At 37.8% G+C, this 21,465-nt stretch overlaps 1 protein-coding gene across 4 annotated transcripts; it reads left to right on the top strand.

The window, feature by feature from the left end:
• Positions 1 to 443: 443 nt before the first annotated feature.
• Positions 444 to 20,361, top strand: LOC132130899 (myotubularin-related protein 1-like). 4 transcript variants are annotated; one of them, XM_059542758.1, is made up of 15 exons: positions 444 to 653; positions 3,300 to 3,405; positions 5,012 to 5,077; positions 8,226 to 8,301; positions 8,491 to 8,579; positions 9,656 to 9,970; positions 10,063 to 10,146; positions 10,253 to 10,402; positions 10,967 to 11,155; positions 13,440 to 13,625; positions 16,671 to 16,877; positions 16,970 to 17,062; positions 17,145 to 17,258; positions 17,351 to 17,527; positions 20,101 to 20,361. In XM_059542758.1, the coding sequence occupies exons 1-15, from the start codon at positions 604 to 606 to the stop codon at positions 20,248 to 20,250; spliced, it is 2,052 nt and encodes a 683-aa protein (XP_059398741.1). In that variant the 5' UTR covers positions 444 to 603; the 3' UTR covers positions 20,251 to 20,361. The 4 variants fall into 4 exon arrangements, with proteins under 4 accessions (XP_059398741.1, XP_059398740.1, XP_059398742.1 ...); XM_059542757.1 differs by having other exon boundaries at positions 445 to 653; positions 8,491 to 8,585; XM_059542759.1 differs by lacking the exon at positions 5,012 to 5,077 and having other exon boundaries at positions 445 to 653; positions 8,491 to 8,585.
• The last annotated feature ends 1,104 nt before the right edge of the window (positions 20,362 to 21,465 follow it).

Here is a 21,465-nt window from a genome sequence, read left to right as displayed (position 1 = left end):
TTTTCCTCATTACCTGGGCATCGCTGAGAAGCCAGAATTTGGGATTTGGAAAGGATTAGGAGGAAGAATAGATTTGTTCAGAGCCAGATGGGCATTTACCATTAATCCCCACACAATGCGATTAACATGTTCACTATTTTCCCCATTTTTAAAAAATAATTTCTATTATATTATTTTTATCCCGTATTATGTAACAAGGGTGTGTCAATAAAGTGTTTCTAAATATTGCTTTTGCTGGTTGCATTTTGGGTAACGTAGTTGATATTAACGCTGGCGTGGCGGTGCTGGTGGCCAGTTTACGAATCCTACTGTGTTGAAGACTGACAATTAATATTCATGAGTGGAGTCCCTGCCATTGGAAACTGAAACTATTGACGCAACCTAATTAATATTCAAGAGCAGACCGTCACCATTGGAGGTTTGTTGCAGCACAGACCTAATTATTATTCATGAGCGATTCCTTTTGACGTAGTGGGATTCACGATTTCAACTCTCGGCGAGTCACAAAGTTTTAGAGGAAAGCGTTTGCAGATCCAGACACACGATGAGCGTTGGATGTGCAACAAAGCGTGATTTTATCCTTCTGTAAGCCTTCTGTAGAGAATGGATAAGCGACCAACCTCAGCACAGTCAAACGCTGAAACCCCAGACAGGTCAGTGCCCATAACACCCTTTTTATAGTTTATGACACAACTCATCTATCGTTACACTGCTAGTGGCGTGACGCGACGCTAGTGGATTATACGTCGCGTCGCGTTGTAGAGCTAGAGTGTCATAAACTACCTAACGTTAGCTGCGTTTTACCGCGTTCTGTTACTGAGTGACTTGATGCAAACAAAACCCTCGGGCTAACTTTGAATTAAATGTTGTGTTTTATTAACCAGACATTCAGATAAAGGATTTTATCAACATGAGCAAATATTGCTGATTACTTAATCTTAAGGGTGTACTCACGTAAACATCGGTTTTGGAAATAAAAATGAGCGAGAGATGTAACTTCTACTGCAGACATTAGTCTGTTTTGTGATACGTGGAGCGGGTCGACCCTCATGGGCGCCGCTTTGTTGACATCACATGAGCAAACCGTCTCATTTAATTGGAGTTAATGGTAAAAAAAGCTGCCTGTTTCTGCCACTGAATAAAAATGTTAAAAAGCTAATTGCCATTTTTTTCCTTGCAAGTTTACTACTAGAAATTCTCACTTTTTTTTCTCAGAACTACATGAAATTGCGAGTTATAAAATGTAAAATTGTGAGATATAAAATCGCAATTGTGTGTTAAAGTCAGAATTGCAAGGTATACCATTGTCTTTTTTTCTCTCCTCAAAACTAGACTGTAACTCACAATTTAGAGTTTACATCTTAATTCTGAAAAAAGATTTTAGAATTGCAAGATATAAATGTCAGAATTGTGTCAAAAAGTCTGAATTTTTACTGATTTTGAAATTTGATTTATCTCGTAATTCTGAGAAAAAGTGACGTATAAAGTGATAGATAAAAGTGAGATAAAAAGTGACCATTACCTTAAAAAAATTATAAAAAAATTATTCAGTGATTGATGTTTTATAAAGTAAGTATAAATATGTAGTCCATCTAAACAACAGATGTACAGGTGCATCTCAATAAATTAGAACGTTGTGGAAAAGTTATTTCACTAATTCAACTCAAATAAATAAAAATAAAAAAAATGCACACAGACTGAAGTAGTTTAAGTCTTTGGTTCCTTTAATTGTGATGATTTTAACAAAAACCCACCAATCGCAACAAATTAGAATACTTCATAAGACTAATAAATTTTTTTTTTAGTGAATTGTTGGCCTTCTGGAAAGTATGTTAATTTACTGCACGCCTACTCAATACTTGGTATAGGCTCCTTTTGCTTTAATTACTGCCTCAATTCGGCGTGGCATGGATCAGTTTGTGGCACTGCTGAGGTGATATGGAAGCCCAGGTTTCTTTGACAGTGGCCTTCAGCTCATCTGCATTGTTTGGTCTCTTGTTTCTCATTTTCCTCTTGACAATACTCCATAGATTCTCTCTGGGGTTCAGGTCTGGTGAGTTTGCTGGCCAGTCAAGCACACCAACACCATGGTCATTTAACCGACTTTTGGTGCTTTTGGCAGTGCAGGCAGAAGCCAAATCCTGCTGAAAAATGAAATCAGCATCTTCAAAAAGCTGGTCAGCAGAAGGAAGCATGAAGTGCTTCACAATTTATTGGTAAACGGGAGCAGTGACTTCAAAAAACACAATGGACCAACACCAGCAGATGACATTGCACCCCAAATCATCACAGACTGTGGAAACTTAACACTGGACTTCAAGCAACTTGGACTATGAGCTTCTCCACCCTTCCTCCAGACTCTAGAACCTTGGTTTCCAAATGAAATACAAAACTTGCTCTCATCTGAAAAGAGGACTTTGGACCACTGGGCAACAGTCCAGTTCTTCTTCTCCTTAACCCATGTAAGATGCCTCTGACGTAGTCTGTGGTTCAGGAGTAGCTTAACAAGAGGAATACGACAACTGTAGCCAAATTCCTTGACACTTCTGTATGCCTTGACCCCAGCCTCAGCCGATTCCTTGTGAAGTTCACTCAAATTCTTGAATCGATTTTGCTTGACAATCCTCATAAGGCTGCGGTTCTCTTGGTTGGTTGTGCATCTTTTCCTTCCACACTTTTTCCTTCCACTCAACTTTCTGTTAACATGCTTGGATAAAGCACTCTGTGAATAGCCAGCTTCTTTGGCAATGAATGTTTGTGGCTTACCCTCCTTGTGAAGGGTGTCAATGATTGTCTTCTGGACAACTGTCAGATCAGCAGTCTTCCCCATGATTGTGTAGCCTAGTGAACCAAACTGAGAGACCATTTTGAAGGCTCAGGAAACCTTTGCAGGTGTTTGAGTTGATTAGCTGATTGGCATGTCACCATGTTCTACTTTGTTGAGATGGTGAATTCTGGGGGTTTTGTTAAATGTGAGCCAAAACCATAACAATTAAAAGAACTAAACGACTTAAACTACTTCAGTCTCTATGCATTGAATTGATTTAATACACAAGTTTCACAATTTGAGTTGAATTACTGAAATGAACTTTTCCACGACATTCTAATTTACTGAGATGCACCTGTACATGACCGTCTGACAGCATAGTCCAGAATGATGAATGCTATTGATGTACTGGTTCTTTTAGGATGAATAAAAGCCAACTGTATGTAAACAGAAACTATGTTTTTTAAGTATCTTACTGACAGACATATACTGTATGTACAAACATATACTCACTAACACTTTTATATTATAGTCCCACAGGGCCTCATGTTGAATGGTGTAAACAACTGATAGCAGCCACAATGTCCAATCAGTTCTCAGGACCCATCAGCTCAGAAATGAATTTCAAAGAGTACAAGGTATGAGTGTAAATACGTACTGGTATGTGTATATACTTAAAATATAAACAAACACTTTTTCTATTGACATACAACACAGATCTCATGGTTTGGATTGCACTAGCTTTACAAAAATCAAGACTGCTTTTTCTCTCAATGCATTGCCAGAGATCTCCACCCAGTGCCTTTAGTTTATGTACTCTTATGCAAGAGGCAGCACAGACAACTGCTGTTTTTGTCATGAAACCAAAGTGTATCAGAACATTGCTGATAAAATTATTTCATTCATTTTGTCACAGATACATATTTCACATTCTCTCAATATTTTGTAATTTTGTTACAAAAACCCTTTTGGTGGAACTTAAAAGATAAATTTTTCCTCTCCATATCATAGGATTATAAAAGCATCGTAAAAATAGTCCAGACAGCTCATCTGGAGTCATATGATAGCTTAGTGTGAGGAACAGACTGAAACCAGTTGACTGATAATTGTTGATAATCTTCTTTTTTTTTTTTTTTTTGGTGTTAAAGGAATAGTTCACTAAAAATAAACATTTGCTTAAAATCTACTCACCCTCAAGTCATCAAGATGCAGATTAGTTTGTTTCCTCATCAGAACGACTTAGAGAAATTTACAACATTTTCATTCTCTGAGGTGAATGGGTGCCGTCAGCATGATCGTCCAAACAGCTGCTAAAAGCATCACAATAATCAACAAGTACTCCATTCTACTCCAGTCCATCAATTAATATCTTGTGAAGTGAAAAGCTGTGTTTGTAGTAAACAAAGCCATCAAGACATTTTTAACTTTAAACCTTTGCTTCCGGCTAAAATATAAGTAGTCTATTCATAATTTATGCTTTACCCAGTAAGTAAGACATCTCATCTGAATCAGGAGAGAAATATGCACAGAACAAAGCACAATTCACAAATGAAAACAGTCCTAAACAGTTCTGTGTTGGTGGATTTTGCTATGGGAGGAAATCAGGGGACTTTTTCACTGGATGTATGTTATTATGGATTATATAATCAAATTTTGGCCAGAATAGACTGATAAAGTAATGATACTTAAAAAATTGGTCCCTTATGAGTTGAGATCAACTTCTCTGTAAATCATGCAGAACGTCTGATTTTCACACTCTTTCTGTTCTTTAAAGGGGTAACAACAAATTAAGATTTACTTAATCTTTTAAATTAAAAGAATACATTATGATTGTAACTTTCATAATTGAAACATTATGATGAATATGATACTGAACAAAACGTGTTTTTATAATATTTTGTAAAATATATATTTTATCTATATTTATTATTTTATTTGTTAGGTTTTACATGTTTAATATACAGTCCACAAGACATTCATATGTTGATTTCCTCAAAAACAGAGTTAGTATCAGAGTTTTTGATGCAGAAACCTTACCTAACACCTCAGATCTGGGAAAGTGCTAAAGTGTATTTGGCCCCTTGTACACCTTCATACTTGTCGTTCTCATGGCTTCTTGAAATGATTGCGTTTCCACAGACTTTCTGGTGTGATTACATGCACTGCAATGTTTCTGCTCTTCCTTCTATCTCTTTCCTCATCACTCTTTTTTTTCTGTGGTGCTGTGGGGTTTCTTTGGTGCAGGACTGTGATGTGGAAGTTAACGGATTTCTCTTGGACAATGACCCTCAGCAGACTGCCTCCTCTTCGGCAAGTCTCTTTGTGTGTGTGTGTGTGTGTGTGTGTGTGTGTGTGTGTGTGAAAGATAGAGAGAGATTCTATTAGACTCTATCTGTTAACTATTTGACTTAATTACTAACTCACTAACAGACTGAACTATCTGTCTGTCTGTCTGTCAAAACAGCTGTCTGTCTGTCTGTCTGTCTGTCTGTCTGTCAAAACAGCTGTCTGTCTGTCTGTCAAAACAGCTGTCTGTCTGTCTGTCAAAACAGCTGTCTGTCTGTCTGTCTGTCAAAACGTCTGTCTGTCTGTCAAAACAGCTGTCTGTCTGTCAAAACAGCTGTCTGTCTGTCAAAACAGCTGTCTGTCTGTCTGTCTGTCTGTCAAAACAGCTGTCTGTTTGTCTGTCTGTCTGTCAAAACAGCTGTCTGTTTGTCTGTCTGTCTGTCTGTCAAAACAGCTATCTGTCTGTCTGTCAAAACAGTTGTCTGTCTGTCTGTCTGTCAAAACAGTTGTCTGTCTGTCTGTCTGTCAAAACAGTTGTCTGTCTGTCTGTCTGTCAAAACAGTTGTCTGTCTGTCTGTCTGTCAAAACAGTTGTCTGTCTGTCTGTCTGTCAAAACAGTTGTCTGTCTGTCTGTCTGTCAAAACAGTTGTCTGTCTGTCTGTCAAAACAGCTGTCTGTCTGTCAAAACAGCGGCCTAGCTGTCTGTCTGTCAAAACAGCGGCCTAGCTGTCTGTCTGTCAAAACAGCGGCCTGTCTGTCAAAACAGTTGTCTGTCTGTCTGTCAAAACAGCTGTCTGTCTGTCTGTATGTCAAAACAGCTGTCTGTCTGTTTTGTATCAAAAACATTTGGAAAAAAAATCTATTTATTGTATTGTCTGGTCATTATAATGAAGTGTTTTTGATATTTACCAGCATGTCAATGTAAATGCAGTAGCTGTATGTAATATTTGGATATTTATCTTTGTGCACAATTTTTTTCTGGGACACATACGCTTTTGAAAGAGTATGATTTGTATTTGAATTTTCAGTATGTGTTATTGTATTCTACTTTATTGATATAGATCACTGAATGAGTGAGTGGAAAATACATATGTTTTGACTCATATGCCATTATGAAATATCACCACCCCATGCCATCTTTTCAGGGCTTTATTAGTATAATGCTGAACAGATCTCCATAGATCTTTTGTCTTTGTGAAGGTCAAGCCTGTTGAACTCCACAGTGCCGTCGTTGTCCTGCAGCTGGACTGTAACAGAATGACTGAATTCTCTGATTCTATGAGTCTATGAAGCTGCCAAACAGTTGTGTCACTGTGGGTGGAGCAGACCCATGAGCCCCCATCTCTTCCCGCTGAGCTCCCTGTGGCTCACTGTCAACAATGTGCTCACAGAACACGAACTTTTAGAGCCATAGACGAGTGATTTTTGGGATCTGAAAAGAGTAATCCTAATGCTTTCATATTGCATTTAGATAAGATTTGTATTAGTTACTGGTAGGGGTGTAACGGTACGCAAAAATCACGGTTCGGTACGTACCTCGGTTTTAAAGTCACGGTTCGGTTCATTTTCGGTACAGTAAGGGAAAGAAATGCAAACATTAAACTGCAGTTTGTTTATTACTATACACTTTTTTTTAATACTTTTTAATAAAATATATATAAAATAAAAAAAGAATAAGAAATAAAATACTGCTGCAAAGTTCTCCACTAAATAAAATACTCTGTCTCAAACCAATATCATATAATAAAATATAATGAAAAATATAAATAAATAACTATGATTACAGTGCAGCAGTACCAGTCCCAGCTTGTAGGCCTGCTTCACCAGAACTGTGCCGTGCCTGCTGCTGTAGGTGACAGGGAGACCGCCGACAGACCAGGCTCTTGTCTTCATGACAACAATATCTATACTTCATGTTGAGCATAAATATAAAACCTACTGATAAAGGACACCTTCAACAGTATTGACGACAATATAGACTATGTTTGACAGGTGCAATATTTGAAGATTGATAGAATTGAGCTGGCCTTAGAATCGGCTGCAGGGCGGGATTTGCGCTGAACGCGGAGACTTCCGCCACTTAATATGTTCGTTTGTAAACACGAAAATGTACTTATGTTCCGCGCACAAAATATTGCATTTGGTCATTCGGTACACACGTGCACCGTACCGAAAGCCCTGTACCGAAACGGTCCGGTATGAATACACGTACCATTACACCCCTAGTTACTGGTGTAGATTCACATTCAATATGCTGCAGGAGTGGTGTTGATGGTTTCCAGAATGTTCCTGAGGATTTCAGAGTGTATTCTAGCTATGTGCAGAAGTGCATATTCCCTTCTGTCAAAGATAATGAAAGCATCTAAAAATATGAATCTCAGATATTTTGCTCTTGCTGAATTTGCGTCATCAGCAGTTTGCTTATAATATCAGATTTTTTTTCGGTGTTCTTAATTACAGCCCTGCCTTCCGTGTTTAGTTTACAACCTCAAGCATCGGACTGACTGTTTGTATAGGCGGAGAGAGAACTTAAAGTCTGGGAGTGGTAGCGAAGGAAACCACATGCAGCTTTTGTGTATCTCTCTGACGCTGAGTTGTATTTTTATAAATCAACGTTTTCTAGAATTATTTTATTTTTTTTGTCTGTTTTATTAGAGATTTCCCAATAGTTTACTTATAAGTGGCACTTATGAAGGTAAGCACCACTATTAATATTGTACAAAGTAATAAATAAAAAATGCAAGATTTGTCCTATGTTGAGGGACCAGAATATCATAGATACATTGGGCTCTGGGTTTGCTGTTATGACAGTTGCCTAACAACCAGCTATAACACCCTAGGAACTGCATAGCAATGCCATGGCAACATGTTACACATGTTAAGTTTTTGGGCAGGCAGCACTCAAAATGTGGTCATATTCTGATTATGTAAGTGTAAAATACATAAAACTAATTGCAAAATCTAATAATTTTGTATTCTATAAATCATATTAAGACAGCTGGCATATGTCTGTATTAATCTGAATTTTGTATAATTTAAATGCCTAATTCAGAATATATTGGATACATTTTGCTGAGACTGGAATATTCCAATAGGAACATGTAAACGCTTATCCAGAATATTCTTTTCCTTAATCAGAAAATGATGTGTATCATGTCAAAATGTGTGACAGGCACTCAGAGAAGGAAATAAGCAGGCTCAGATGGAAGAGGCCCCGCGTGTTCCTGGAGAAACCATCAAAGCTATTGGTAAGGAACTTAACACTTGTGCTTGAGCATCTTTTTATGAGATGTATTAGTATATAGAGCCATCATGAAGCATAACAAATAAACCATAAAAAGAAGAGTTAATATATGGTCAGTGATCAAGGGTAAAATTGTCATCCTTTTTAGACCGTTTTGTATAACTTTGTATGCCGTGTTGTTGTTTTTTTACAGTCAAAGACATCATGTATATCTGTCCGTTTTCTGGGGTCGTGAGGGGAACTCTAACCATCACTGACTACAAGCTCTTCTTTAAAAGCCTGGTGCGGGTAAACACACTTTCTATTTCTTTTAACGCCATCTGAATGCAGTGACACACCAAACTGACATTGAAAGCCGACTGTGGTGTCACTTCATATCAAAGTTCTGCTTGAATAATCAACAATGTAGTTTCACATTTTTCATCTTCATCTTACCTGACCATTTCAATACGCAAATATTTTCATAACGATTTGGCTGTCTGGAAAGAATAAAGACCAACTGATCAATGTAATTCATATCAATGTTACCAAGCGCTGCTTTGTTCACAGTTTATATATCTACAGTCTTATCCTGCGTTCCATTCAGAAGGGCTCATCCCTATGCCCTAATCCCTTTCAAAGGGTTTACCCTCCGGAGTGAGAGCTTCGAAGGGTTGAAGGGTGTAGGGGACCAAACAACTGCTTCTTGAAGTGCCCTTATGCGTCACCATCACGTGCCCACACGGAGGCGCTGTCATCATGCAAAGAATCTGCGCAAAGGATCGTGGGATTCCGAAGTGTCCATCAGTTGTACTCTTCAAAATCCTTCATTCCGAAGAGCACTTTAAAGTGGCCAATTTTGAGCACTTCAGTTTGGAACGACTCTTCAATATGGCGACCATGTTTGTTTTCACTCCGAAGTGCCCTTTCAGAGGGCGATATATTCCACCGTTAGTTCCAGTTTTCTTGTTTGAATGATGAATACAGACTACTGCCACCTGCTGGTATGGAGAGTTATTTCCTCTCAGGCAGAGGCAGAACAAATTTGGTAGTTCAAGCAACTTTCCAACTCAGACCCTGGTGAGGTGAGGCAGCTTTCATTTTCACTAGTTGGTTTGGTGTGTCACAACCTTGCCCTAATACTGGCATACACTCTTTCTACATACTCCGATGTTTAGACTTTCCTATGGTCTGCAAAGTACATAATTCTACTATGCACTAAAAGTATGCAAATCAGGACACAGACATGATCTCTATAAAATAAAATGAGGTTCTGGCTCAGTAAATGAATTAATTTAGTGCTCTAAACTGGTTTCTCAGATCTCAGCAAGCACAGATGTTTTGGTTGGGTGATAACATTTCTTCTGTGTTTGGGAAAGGATCCTCCATTTGTGCTGGATGTGAATCTTGGAGCCATTAGCAGACTGGAGTCCGTCGCCGTTCAGAGTCACGGAGAGAACACTCAAGGACTTGAGATCGTTTGCAAGGCAAAGGACACATCTTTGGCTCTCGACCTCTTCCTTTTCCAATCTTCACTTCTTTTTATTCACTTGCGCAGACTTTCAAATATTAATTCCTGTTTTTTACCACAGGACTTGAGAAACCCCCGGTTTGCGTACAGGAAGGAGGGACAGAGCAATTTGGAGGTGTTCGAAATACTGTCAAAGTACGCATTCCCCCTCTTCCACAACCTGGTACGACTTTTTAAAAACACCCACAAATGTGTACAGAAGCTGAAGCTGTTTCAGTGTGTTTAATGAACCACGTTCCCTCTATTTTCCTTCAGCCTCTCTTTGCCTTTAAGTACCGAGAGACATTTCCAGAAGATGGCTGGAAGATCTACGACCCAGTCGCGGAGTATAAGAGGCAGGTAAGAACTATCATCACCACTCACCTTACGCAAAATGAGTTAATAAAGGTCATTATTTTGGTATTATGTTATGATGTACCTGTGTCGATGATGTGGATGGTAACAGGGTCTTCCAAACGAGAGCTGGATCATCAGCAAAGTCAACAGCAGTTATGAGGTGTGCGAGACGTATCCCGCTCTGCTGGTCCTTCCCTCAAACGTCACAGAGGATGAACTGAAGAGAGTGGCAGCCTTTAGGGCCAAACGTCGTTTCCCAGTGAGATAACGTATTCGTTTAATTTGAAAAGGAGAATTTAAAAAAGAGTTTAGTTTTCTTTATGGTCCGTATGGTTTGACAAATTTAAATATCTTTTAGCATCATCTGCATTGTCATCAGGGTTATTATAGTAAAAAAAAAAAAAACTACATTTATTTAATTTCAGATAGTTGCCAAGGCATATTTTTTCTTTTTCATTTAACTTGATGTACTAAATTAACTAAAACTAAAACTGAAATTAAAATGTTATATAACAATGTATATTAATATTATTTCAAAAATGATAACAGAAACTACAAAAAATGGTTTTTAACCGTTTTAAACAATTTTTAACTATGATTTCAAATATTAAACATAGTTTAAGTTAAGTTAAGTTTATGCATTTGGCAGATGCTTTTATCCAAAGCGACTTACAGTGCATTCAGACTAACATTTTTTACCTAACATGTGTTCCCTGGGAATCGAACCCACAACCTTGGCTGCTAACGCAATGCTCTTCCATTTGAGCCACAGTAACATTTGATTTGTTATATGAGCATCTCAGACATTACAACTTTTCGTCAGGTGCTGTCCTGGATTCACCCTGAGAGTCAGGCCGCTATTGTGCGCTGCGGTCAGCCACAGGTGGGTCCATCAGACCGCCGCTGCAGGGAAGATGAGCGCTACCTGCAGACCATACTCGACGCCAACGCTCAGTCTCACAAGCTCTGCATCTTTGATGCTCGCCAAAGCACTGTGGCTGATACTAACAAAGTAAGTAACTGTTTTAACAAACAAATACTGTGGATATACACTGCCCTTCAGTTAGTGTTTTTGGATGCATTAAACTGAGAAAGAGTGACAGTAAAGACATTTATAATGTTACAAAATGTTACCATTTTAAATAAATTCTGACCTTTTGAACTTTTCTATTCATCAAAGAGTTTCCACAGAAAATATTAAGCAGGCCAACTGTTTTTAACATTGGTAATAATCAGAAATGTTTCTTGAGCAGCAAATCAGCATATTAGATTGATTTCTGTAGGATCATGGGACACTGAAGACTGGAGTAATGATGCTGAAAATTTAGCTTTTCATCACAGGATTTTAAAATATATTAAAATGGAAAACCCCTATTTCAAACCCTTCACAATATCACTGTGTTGACTGTGTTTTTGATTAAATAGATTCAGCTTTGGTGAGTTGAATGGACTTCTTTCATTAACATTAGTCTTGTGTATACCCTATATATTTATAACATCATTGAGAAATGTGTTCGCTTGTTTCTCACTGTCTGGTCCAACTCTTCCATTACAAGAAAAATAAAAACGTTATATTTTGTACTGAAGTAGTTCATATATAGGTCCACAAATATAATTTTACGCATTTCCGCCTTTATAGCATAAGATCTAAGAGATCATGAGAAACATCATTCAGTCAGGTGTGTTTTGACATATATATATATGAAATGAATATTATACAATAAGGGATGAATTTAGCTTACTAACCTGTTTTAGATTCTGACTTTACTTAGAAAAGTGGTTCATTCTAATTTAAGGAAAAAAAAAAAAAGTGAAAGTCGTGACAATTGCCAAGTGTGGTAACCCATACTCGGGTATGGTGCTCTGCATTTAACACATCCAAAGTGCACACACACAGCAGTGAGAAGACATACCCGGAGCAGTGGGCAGCTATAGATCCAGCGCCCGGGAGCAACTGGGGGTTCAATGCCTTGCTCAAGGACACTTCAGTCACTCCCTCCCACCTTCAACTCCTGCCAGCATCAAGACTTGAACCAGCGACCTTCTGTTAACTAGTCCGGCTCTCTAACCATTAGGCCACAGCTGCCCTCTGAAGTCGTGGCCTAGTGGTTAGAGAGTTTGACCCCTAACCCTAGGGTTGTGAGTTCAAGTCTTTGGCCAGCAATACCACGACTGAGGTTTTCTTGAGCAAGACACCGAACCCCTGACTGCTCCCCGGGCGCCGCAGCATGAAAAAAAAAATGACTGCTCCGGGTGTGTGTTCATGGTGTGTGTTCATGGTGTGTGTGTGTGTGTGTGTGTGTGTGTGTGTGCACTTTGGATGGGTTAAATGCAGAGCAAAAAACAAATGGAGCCCAGTGACTGCCATTGTATGCACACAAAGAACACATTTCTCACAGTATCGTCTATGATGTTACACTGGAGAAAGAAAATCATACAGTTTTGGAGCGACATGAGAGTAAATGAGTCAAATAAGCATCTTCCCTCTGCTAGAACATCATCCATTTTAGATTAACATTGTTTGTTTTTGGATTAGTCCAGATGAGGACAAGACAAGGCTTGTGAACATTTCTTAGAAGTTCAGTTCATGAAAGATCATAAAAATCTCATCGATAATTCAGCAATGCTCTGGGCTTATCATAACATGTCAAAACATGTTCCCCTTACACATTACAGCAAGTGTGATGGCTCAAAGTTCAATCTGAATGAGAGAAATCACGTGGTTGAAGCTAAGCATCTAAAAACACAGATGTTTTGAAAGTTTCCCTTCTGGAATATCCATCTTAAGGCTGGAGTACACTACACGACTTTTTAAAATTGAAACACTAGACATCATACACTTGTTGATTTTGTAAATGGTTCCAGACAAATACTGGGCATCATACGGGAATCTAAAGGACTGAGGATCACACACTTCCAGACTTTTAAGTCCTTCTTAATGCAACACACGCAGAAACATGTGTCTTGTTTTTAGGAGACACACAACAAATAAAAACAAAATGTATTCTGGAATTGGCTTAAAATATCAAACATGTTCGATTTCCTTCTGGACTGGACTGAATCATTGTCTGAAGCTGGTTTCCACTACACACAATACACAATTTGTCTGTGAAATTTGTCAACTCCAACTAACCAAAATCTTCAGACTGGCTCTAAATATCTCAAACTATCATCTACTCAACCAGACTGCAAAATCTGGATAAATCTGTTGTGTATTCCAGGGTTTAAGCTGGTCACTGTGTTTTTGGAACATGGTGGTTTTCTGGAATAAGTGATATGTGGCTTCTGTTCTATAGGCCAAAGATGGAGGATATGAGAATGAGAGTTTCTACATCAATGTGGAACTTAACTTTCTGGAGATCCCCAACATACACGTGATGAGAGAATCCCTGAGGAAGCTCAAGGAGGTGGTGTATCCTGCCATCGACCAGCAGCACTGGTTCTCATCTGTGGACTCTACGCACTGGCTGGAATACATCAGGGTGAGAATGTGTGACTATGTTAGTTTTGAAGTCAGGATCGAAACGGGACACTATCAGATGGTCATTATACCCTGACATTCATTCTCATAAATTTTCATTGAGGTTTCTGTTCTGTCTTCTCTTTATATATATATATATATATATATATATATATATATATAAATTATTTTGCTTAACATGAGCAAGTAAACCATTCGTTGGCTGAATCTATGGCACTGAATCTATTTCAAATCGAAAATCTTCTTAAAGAAATAAGTTAAGAAAATATTACATTTTAAGAATAAGAGAAATGGAGAAATTAAGCATTAGATCACTTGTTCACCAGTGGATCCTCTGCAGTGAATGGGTGCCATCAGAATGAGTCCAAACAGCTGATAAAAACATCACAATAATCCACATATAATCTAACTGATTCCAGTGCATCAATTAACATCTTTAGAAGTGAAAAGTTGCAATAAAAATAAATAAATAAATAAAGTATTATGATGTTTCTAACTTAAGGCTGTTGCTAAAGTAGCATGCCCCTTGTACACATTCCCTCTTATTCACATGCCCTTGCATAATCTGTGTGTGTGTGTGTGTATATATATATATTAGTGCTGGGCAACGGAAAACATTTTTTTTTTTTAAATCATCGCAATTAATCGCATTATGCACAAAACTAATAATGCATTCAAAAGTAATGTATTGTGCACATTTTTTCATTTAAAAGTAGACCAAAAACCAAAAACATTTGGTTTGCAAACACTTTAAACAAATAAGGTGCTTTTTACAGCAGTGTTCCTTTTACATAGTAACAGTTAAAATATTGATTGTAGCCTAAATCTCAACTTATTAATGTAATTAAATATAAAACAAGCTATTTGTCACTGCCATGACATTAATGTTTTTTAAGAAAATATTTTATAGTTTGTTATAGAAAAACAAGTTATGCTCAAGGTCCAGATCCTCAGTCATAACATTATAACAGACACAGCGCGTTTCAGTTATATATAGATCAGTGAGCATGAGCGCTAACTAGGGCTGTGCAAAAAATCAAATGCGATTTTCATGCGCATCTCATCAGTAAAGATGCTCCTGTGATTAGAAGTATATCTCCAGCACGTGCGTTCAGATCAGGGTTGCCAGGTTTTCACAAAAAATCCTGCCCAGTTGCTTCTTAAACTAATCCAATCGCGCTTCTAGGAGGTTCCCTGATAAAAATAGCTTCCCGGGTTAAAATATACATTTTTTGCAAGGGTTGCCTTGGTAAAATTCACATTTTAGGGGCTAAATATCACGTTATTTGTATTGGGGTTGCTTCAAACCGCGGACATGAAAAACAATCGCAGACTTGGTAACACTGGTTCAGGTGGAGCGGCAGTTTCTACACAGAGCCGTAGTCTACCGACAACTAACACAAAATCGTTTTCAAAATCGACAAAGAATCGCCTGCGATTTTAACATCGATTTTGTGTAGATTTTCAGTGAATTACGGCTCGGTGTAGTAAATGCCAACCAGTGTTGCCAAGTCTGTGGTTGTTTTTCATGTCCGCGGGTCAAAGCGACCCCAATACAAATAACGTGATATTTAGCCTCTAAAATGCCAATTTTACCAAGGCAACCCTGCTAAAAAATGTAAATTTTAACCCCGGGAAGCAATTTTTATCGGGGAACCTCCTGAAAACGCGACTGGGCTAGTTTTGGACTAGTTTTGAGTAGCAAGTGGGCAGGATTTTGCTGTGAAAACCTGGCAACCCTGATCCGAACGCACGTGCTAGAGATATACTACTAACTACAGGAGCGTCTTTACTGATGAGATGTGCATGAAAATCGCTTTCGATTTTTTGCACAGCCCTAGCGCTAACCGCCCCAGAGTGCAGATAATCTGATTCGTGCTGCATGATTGCGTGAGTATTTCTGAGCTGCAAAAGCGATAGATCTGTAAAGCAATATATTCTAAGATGGACGTGTGTGATCACGTCCCACACGACTCAAAATAATAAACCACAAGGTTAACAAAATGATTCACTCCGCTGTGTTGAGTGAGAGCACTTCTCTGCTGTCTTCACGTGCTATCGGAAACTTTCTATTTCCAACTTATAAAGACATGATTACGAGCTCATTGCATTCTTTTCAAATCACAGTGGACAGTGGTTTGTGATCGGTAGCATCCCCTCCTGTGCCCCATGATTTGTCTGTATGTGTATTCAGAGCCAGTGAGAAACAGACTTTCATAATAATAAAAATAATAAAAATTAACAAAATAACTTTTATAACAATTAATAAAAAACTGCATTAACGCAATAAAATAATTGTCGTTTTAATCAATTAATGCGTTAACGCGATAATAACACGTCTAATAGATGCTCAAAATGCATTGGCCAATGGTGGCCATGTTTTTTAAGATACATGAATGTCCTCATTGTCATCTGTGACCGTTTGGACAAAGACACTGCATATCAATTTCAAGTCAATTGGACTAACGGTTGTGTAGTCATAGCTGTTTTTCCTTCTTATAGTGCCACCAAATAGCCAAATGCCGCATTTATTTATTTTTATTTTTTTACTGTGACCTCATATTGAGCTCTTACATAAGTGTTCAGAGTTTGGTGAAAATATCTCCTTCCATTCAAAAGTTATAGGCACCGCCAATAACAATTTTTGGCATCCTGTCGTGATGGCGTGTCAAAAGTAAGGGTGTCTTTTTCATAGTTGAATCAGAATTTTCAAATCTTGCTGATATTCGACTAATAGTCGAACCATATGTTCGGGTGTGGGGCAAAATACATTGAGTCAAGTCAGACATTCGACACCCATAATTACTGATGTTAACACACAGGGAAAATGTGTAACAATTGCCTCACAGATACAAACGGGTTTTGTGTTTTGATTAAAAGATAGTTGACACTAAACGTCAGCAAAACCTTAACAATACACTTTTTTTTTTTTTTAAATAGCTCTCTCATTATAACATTAGCCTATATGACAGTAGTTATTAATGTTCTGCATTTGTCTCTGAAGATGACCAACACTCACCAAAATGACCGGTCATTTTCTCTGTAGCTCTTGCTAGCAGGTGCGGTGCGCATCGCAGACCGAATCGAGTCCGGTAAGACGTCAGTGGTGGTGCACTGCAGTGATGGCTGGGACCGCACGGCTCAGCTCACCTCTCTGGCCATGCTCATGCTGGACGCACACTACCGCTCGCTCACGGGCTTCCAGGTGCTTCTGGAGAAGGAGTGGCTGAGCTTCGGACACCGCTTTGCCTCAGTCAGTAAAATCCTGTGTTTATGGAGAAAACCATTCTGCAATGAACGTGTACTAGCACCTTACGGCTTTCTTCTTGTCCTTCTGTCTGTTAGCGTGTGGGACATGGAGATGGGAATCATGCAAACTCTGAGCGCTCACCTCTCTTTGTGCAGTTCATCGACTGTGTCTGGCAAATGACCCGGCAGGTGAGGAAAAGTGAAAAAAAAACATAATGAAAAAAAAGTATGATGTTGTATTATTCTTTTATTATACGTTTTCTCTCCATAGTTTCCCTCTGCATTTGAATTCAACGAGGTATTTCTCATCACGGTGCTTGATCACCTGTACAGCTGCCTGTTTGGGACGTTTCTTTACAACAGCGATCAAGAACGGGTCTCAAAGGCAGGAGCTGATGCATGCAACTGTTACTTGGTTTTTAAAGTCATTCTGTCATAACTGAATCACCCTAATGTCATTCAGTTCTGATTTTACAGGAGGTGTACAGCAAGACCGTGTCTCTGTGGTCATATGTGAACAGCCAGCTTGAGGAATTTACCAACCCGCTGTATGTGAACTACGAGCACCATGTTTTATACCCAGTTGCCAGTTTGAGACATTTAGAGCTTTGGGCCAGTTATTATGTGCGCTGGAACCCTCGCATGAGGCCACAGGTGAGCAGAGGATGATGGTTGATGGCACAGTGTTCAATAACTACTTCATCCACATGTTCTACAGTGGTTGTAGGTGAAACATGTTTTGTAGAGTTCTGTTAACTATTTAAAACTGTTAAGATTCTGAGTTGATTTTATATTTTAAGTTGCATTAAGTCAAATCTTAGGATTGCCTGGATTTACTTAAAATGTTATTTTATGGAATATATGGCAAAACTTATCTTTTTAACTACTACATTTAGAAAACATTTATTATATGGTAAATGGGGTTTGAAGAATTAAAGATTTATACAACTTTTTTATTTATATTATTTATCAAGCTGCATCCATTTTTATCAGGATGAAGTCCACGGTTTTGTGGTCAATGACTTCTGAACACCATTTTATACAACCCGAATTCCGGAAAAGTTGGGACGTTTTTTAAATTTTAATAAAATGAAAACTAAAGGAATTTCAAATCACATGAGCCAATATTTTATTCACAATAGAACATTGATAACGTAGCAAATGTTTAAACTGAGAAATTTTACACTTTTATCCACTTAATTAGCTCATTTAAAATTTAATGCCTGCTACAGGTCTCAAAAAAGTTGGCACGGGGGCAACAAATGGCTAAAAAAGCAAGCAGTTTTGAAAAGATTCAGCTGGGAGAACATCTAGTGATTAATTAAGTTAATTGATATCAGGTCTGTAACATGATTAGCTATAAAAGCTTTGTCTTAGAGAAGCAGAGTCTCTCAGAAGTAAAGATGGGCAGAGGCTCTCCAATCTGTGAAAGACTGCGTAAAAAAATTGTGGAAAACTTTAAAAACAATGTTCCTCAACGTCAAATTGCAAAGGCTTTGCAAATCTCATCATCTACAGTGCATAACATCATCAAAAGATTCAGAGAAACTGGAGAAATCTCTGTGCGTAAGGGACAAGGCCGGAGACCTTTATTGGATGCCCGTGGTCTTCGGGCTCTCAGACGACACTGCATCACTCATCGGCATGATTGTGTCAATGACATTACTAAATGGGCCCAGGAATACTTTCAGAAACCACTGTCGGTAAACACAATCCGCCTTGCCATCAGCAGATGCCAACTAAAGCTCTATCGTGCAAAAAGGAAGCCATATATGAACATGGTCCAGAAGCGCCGTCGTGTCCTGTGGGCCAAGGCTCATTTAAAATGGACTATTTCAAAGTGGAATAGTGTTTTATGGTCAGACGAGTCCAAATTTGACATTCTTGTTGGAAATCACGGACGCCGTGTCCTCCGGGCTAAAGAGGAGGGAGACCTTCCAGCATGTTATCAGCGTTCAGTTCAAAAGCCAGCATCTCTGATGGTATGGGGGTGCATAAGTGCATACGGTATGGGCAGCTTGCATGTTTTGGAAGGCTCTGTGAATGCTGAAAGGTATATAAAGGTTTTAGAGCAACATATGCTTCCCTCCAAACAACGTCTATTTCAGGTAAGGCCTTGTTTATTTCAGCAGGACAATGCAAAACCACATACTGCAGCTATAAGAACAGCATGGCTTCGTCGTAGAAGAGTCCGGGTGCTAACCTGGCCTGCCTGCAGTCCAGATCTTTCACCTATAGAGAACATTTGGCGCATCATTAAACGAAAACTACGTCAAAGACGACCACGAACTCTTCAGCAGCTGGAAATCTATATAAGGCAAGAATGGGACCAAATTCCAACAGCAAAACTCCAGCAACTCATAGCCTCAATGACCAGACGTCTTCAAACTGTTTTGAAAAGAAAAGGAGATGCTACACCATGGTAAACATGCCCCGTCCCAACTATTTTGAGACCTGTAGCAGAAATCAAAATTGAAATGAGCTCATTTTGTGCATAAAATTGTAAACTTTCTCAGTTTAAACATTTGCTATGTTATCTATGTTCTATTGTGAATAAAATATTGGCTCATGTGATTTGAAAGTCTTTTAGTTTTCATTTTATTAAAATTTAAAAAACGTCCCAACTTTTCCGGAATTCGGGTTGTATATATATATATATATATATATATATGTATATATATATATATGTATATATAGATGCATGAGTTAAGAGAAGTTCGACGTAAAAGTTCTCTCTAGGTAGATGTTTTTTTGTTTTGTTTTTAATTCCACTGCCCTGCAAATGTGAATGGCTATAAAAATCTATAAATTTTAAATAAATTAATAAAATGTTTATTTAGTACAATCATTTGTATTTAGATTTCTAGAATTGTATTAGAAAAAATTTTTTATTTGCCATTTAACGCAGTTGGACATGCCATTAGATTCTTCACACTTGGATACTTTAAACTTGTTTGCTTAGCTAAAATGAATTTTAATTGGCTAAAGAAAAAATAAAAATGCTATTTAAATGATGCATTTAAAAAATGATTCACCAATGTATTTTCACATTTAATATTTGAATGCATTTATATATACATTTTAATTATATTTTTTTATTTACCAAACATTACTTTTTATTTGTATGAATTTTATTGTGTTATTTTTATCTTATCTTGCAATTTAGTAGTGCATACCTCACGTTCATTGACACTTAAGGCTCTCTTTCCCCTGCCTCTGTCTGTCAGGTTCCTGTTCATCAGAGTCTGAAGGAGTTGTTGGTCCTGAAGTCAGAGTTGCAGAAGAGAGTGGATGAGTTAAAACGAGATGCAGCTTCATCACATTCTCTCTCCTCTTCCTCGGAGCATGAAGGCATGCCCATGCAGACTACTGTCTGAGCATATCTTGTTAAATAACTTGGAAATACTGGTGTCAAAAATCATATTATTTTTTTCCGATCTTTGTTGTCACATTTGGATAATAAAAATATTTACATAAGTTTGATAAGATCCTAGTGTAATTCTATGAATAATAACCTCTGTGTGGTCATTGGTGCCCCCTAAAGGCCAGAAAACCACTGACTAAACCACAGAGAACTACAGTTCAGCAGACATTCTCCATGAGTGCTCTGTGTTAAATTGTGTTGAGGGTATCACTTTTGGTGATTTGATTTTATCATCTGAGTTTCATCGAGGGCGAGAGTTCAGGACAGCCTATTCTAAGACAACGGTGCATCTTTTGGTCAAATCTTGTTGGCAACAATAAAATGTTATCCTGAACTAAGTCTCTCTACTAAACATGCCTAAATATTCCAGTGGCTTTGGCAAACATGTTCTTGCTGTTATGCTGCATATAAGAATTACTCCTCAACGCTAATTGAAATATAATTCAAAATCATGTGTAATGTAAAATTTGTGCATAGATTTGCTTTGTGGTTGTGTGACACATTAGTGCCACCTTAAATTGTTATTATTTAAAATATGCTTCAATATTACTATGACATTATTATAAGGTTTACTAAAAGTTGCCTAATGCGTACATATTTTACTTTCTGAATGTGTTTGTAATATCCATTTATTTTATTTTATAGTAATACATTTCTAATTTCTTAGAAGCTTAAATCATTGATAATGTTAATATGTTTAAATCTACATTTTGTAGTACAAAGAATAAAAAATATCTTTCATCTTGTGTGTAATTTCTAATGCTTTTGGTAAGCCATAATATCTCATTTCTTAAACATTTCTTAATCCCATATTTTAAACGGGTTCAAATTACATGTCAATGCAATTCAAGCCACATATTTATAATAAAACAAATAAATATTGTTACTCTACTAAATTTAATATTGAAAACAAAAACCATAGTCATGTATGTCCTTGACACAGTGTTGTGGACAAACCTTTAAACACAATGTTTTATATTACTATCTTTATGTAGGCCGTCCTCGTTTTCATGTAGCAGCCAAACTGCCCTATTTTCTTCTACTTCCCTCAATATTCTCACGCCCTAAAACACTGTAGAGCATACAGTTCTCTGTGTAGTACAGTATTGCATGTAGTTCACGCTCACACGTGGTTTGCACAGATCTTTTTAACTTCTGTTGTTATGAC

Source organism: Carassius carassius, chromosome 47 (assembly GCF_963082965.1).
Source record: "Carassius carassius chromosome 47, fCarCar2.1, whole genome shotgun sequence".
NCBI lineage: Eukaryota > Metazoa > Chordata > Actinopteri > Cypriniformes > Cyprinidae > Carassius > Carassius carassius.
The sequence above is the reverse complement of the archived record's forward strand: the minus strand, read 5'-3'. Positions and strand labels throughout refer to the sequence as shown.

What these genes read in the sequence shown, in the direction of transcription:
- LOC132130899 (XM_059542757.1), top strand. Translation starts at nt 604, where the DNA reads ATGGATAAGCGACCAACCTCAGCACAGTCAAACGCTGAAACCCCAGAC. An exon ending in CTGTGGCTGATACTAACAAA is followed by an intron (nt 11,156 to 13,439) that starts GTAAGTAACTGT and finishes TCTGTTCTATAG; the next exon opens with GCCAAAGATGGAGGATATGA. An exon ending in TCGGACACCGCTTTGCCTCA is followed by an intron (nt 16,878 to 16,969) that starts GTCAGTAAAATC and finishes TCTGTCTGTTAG; the next exon opens with CGTGTGGGACATGGAGATGG.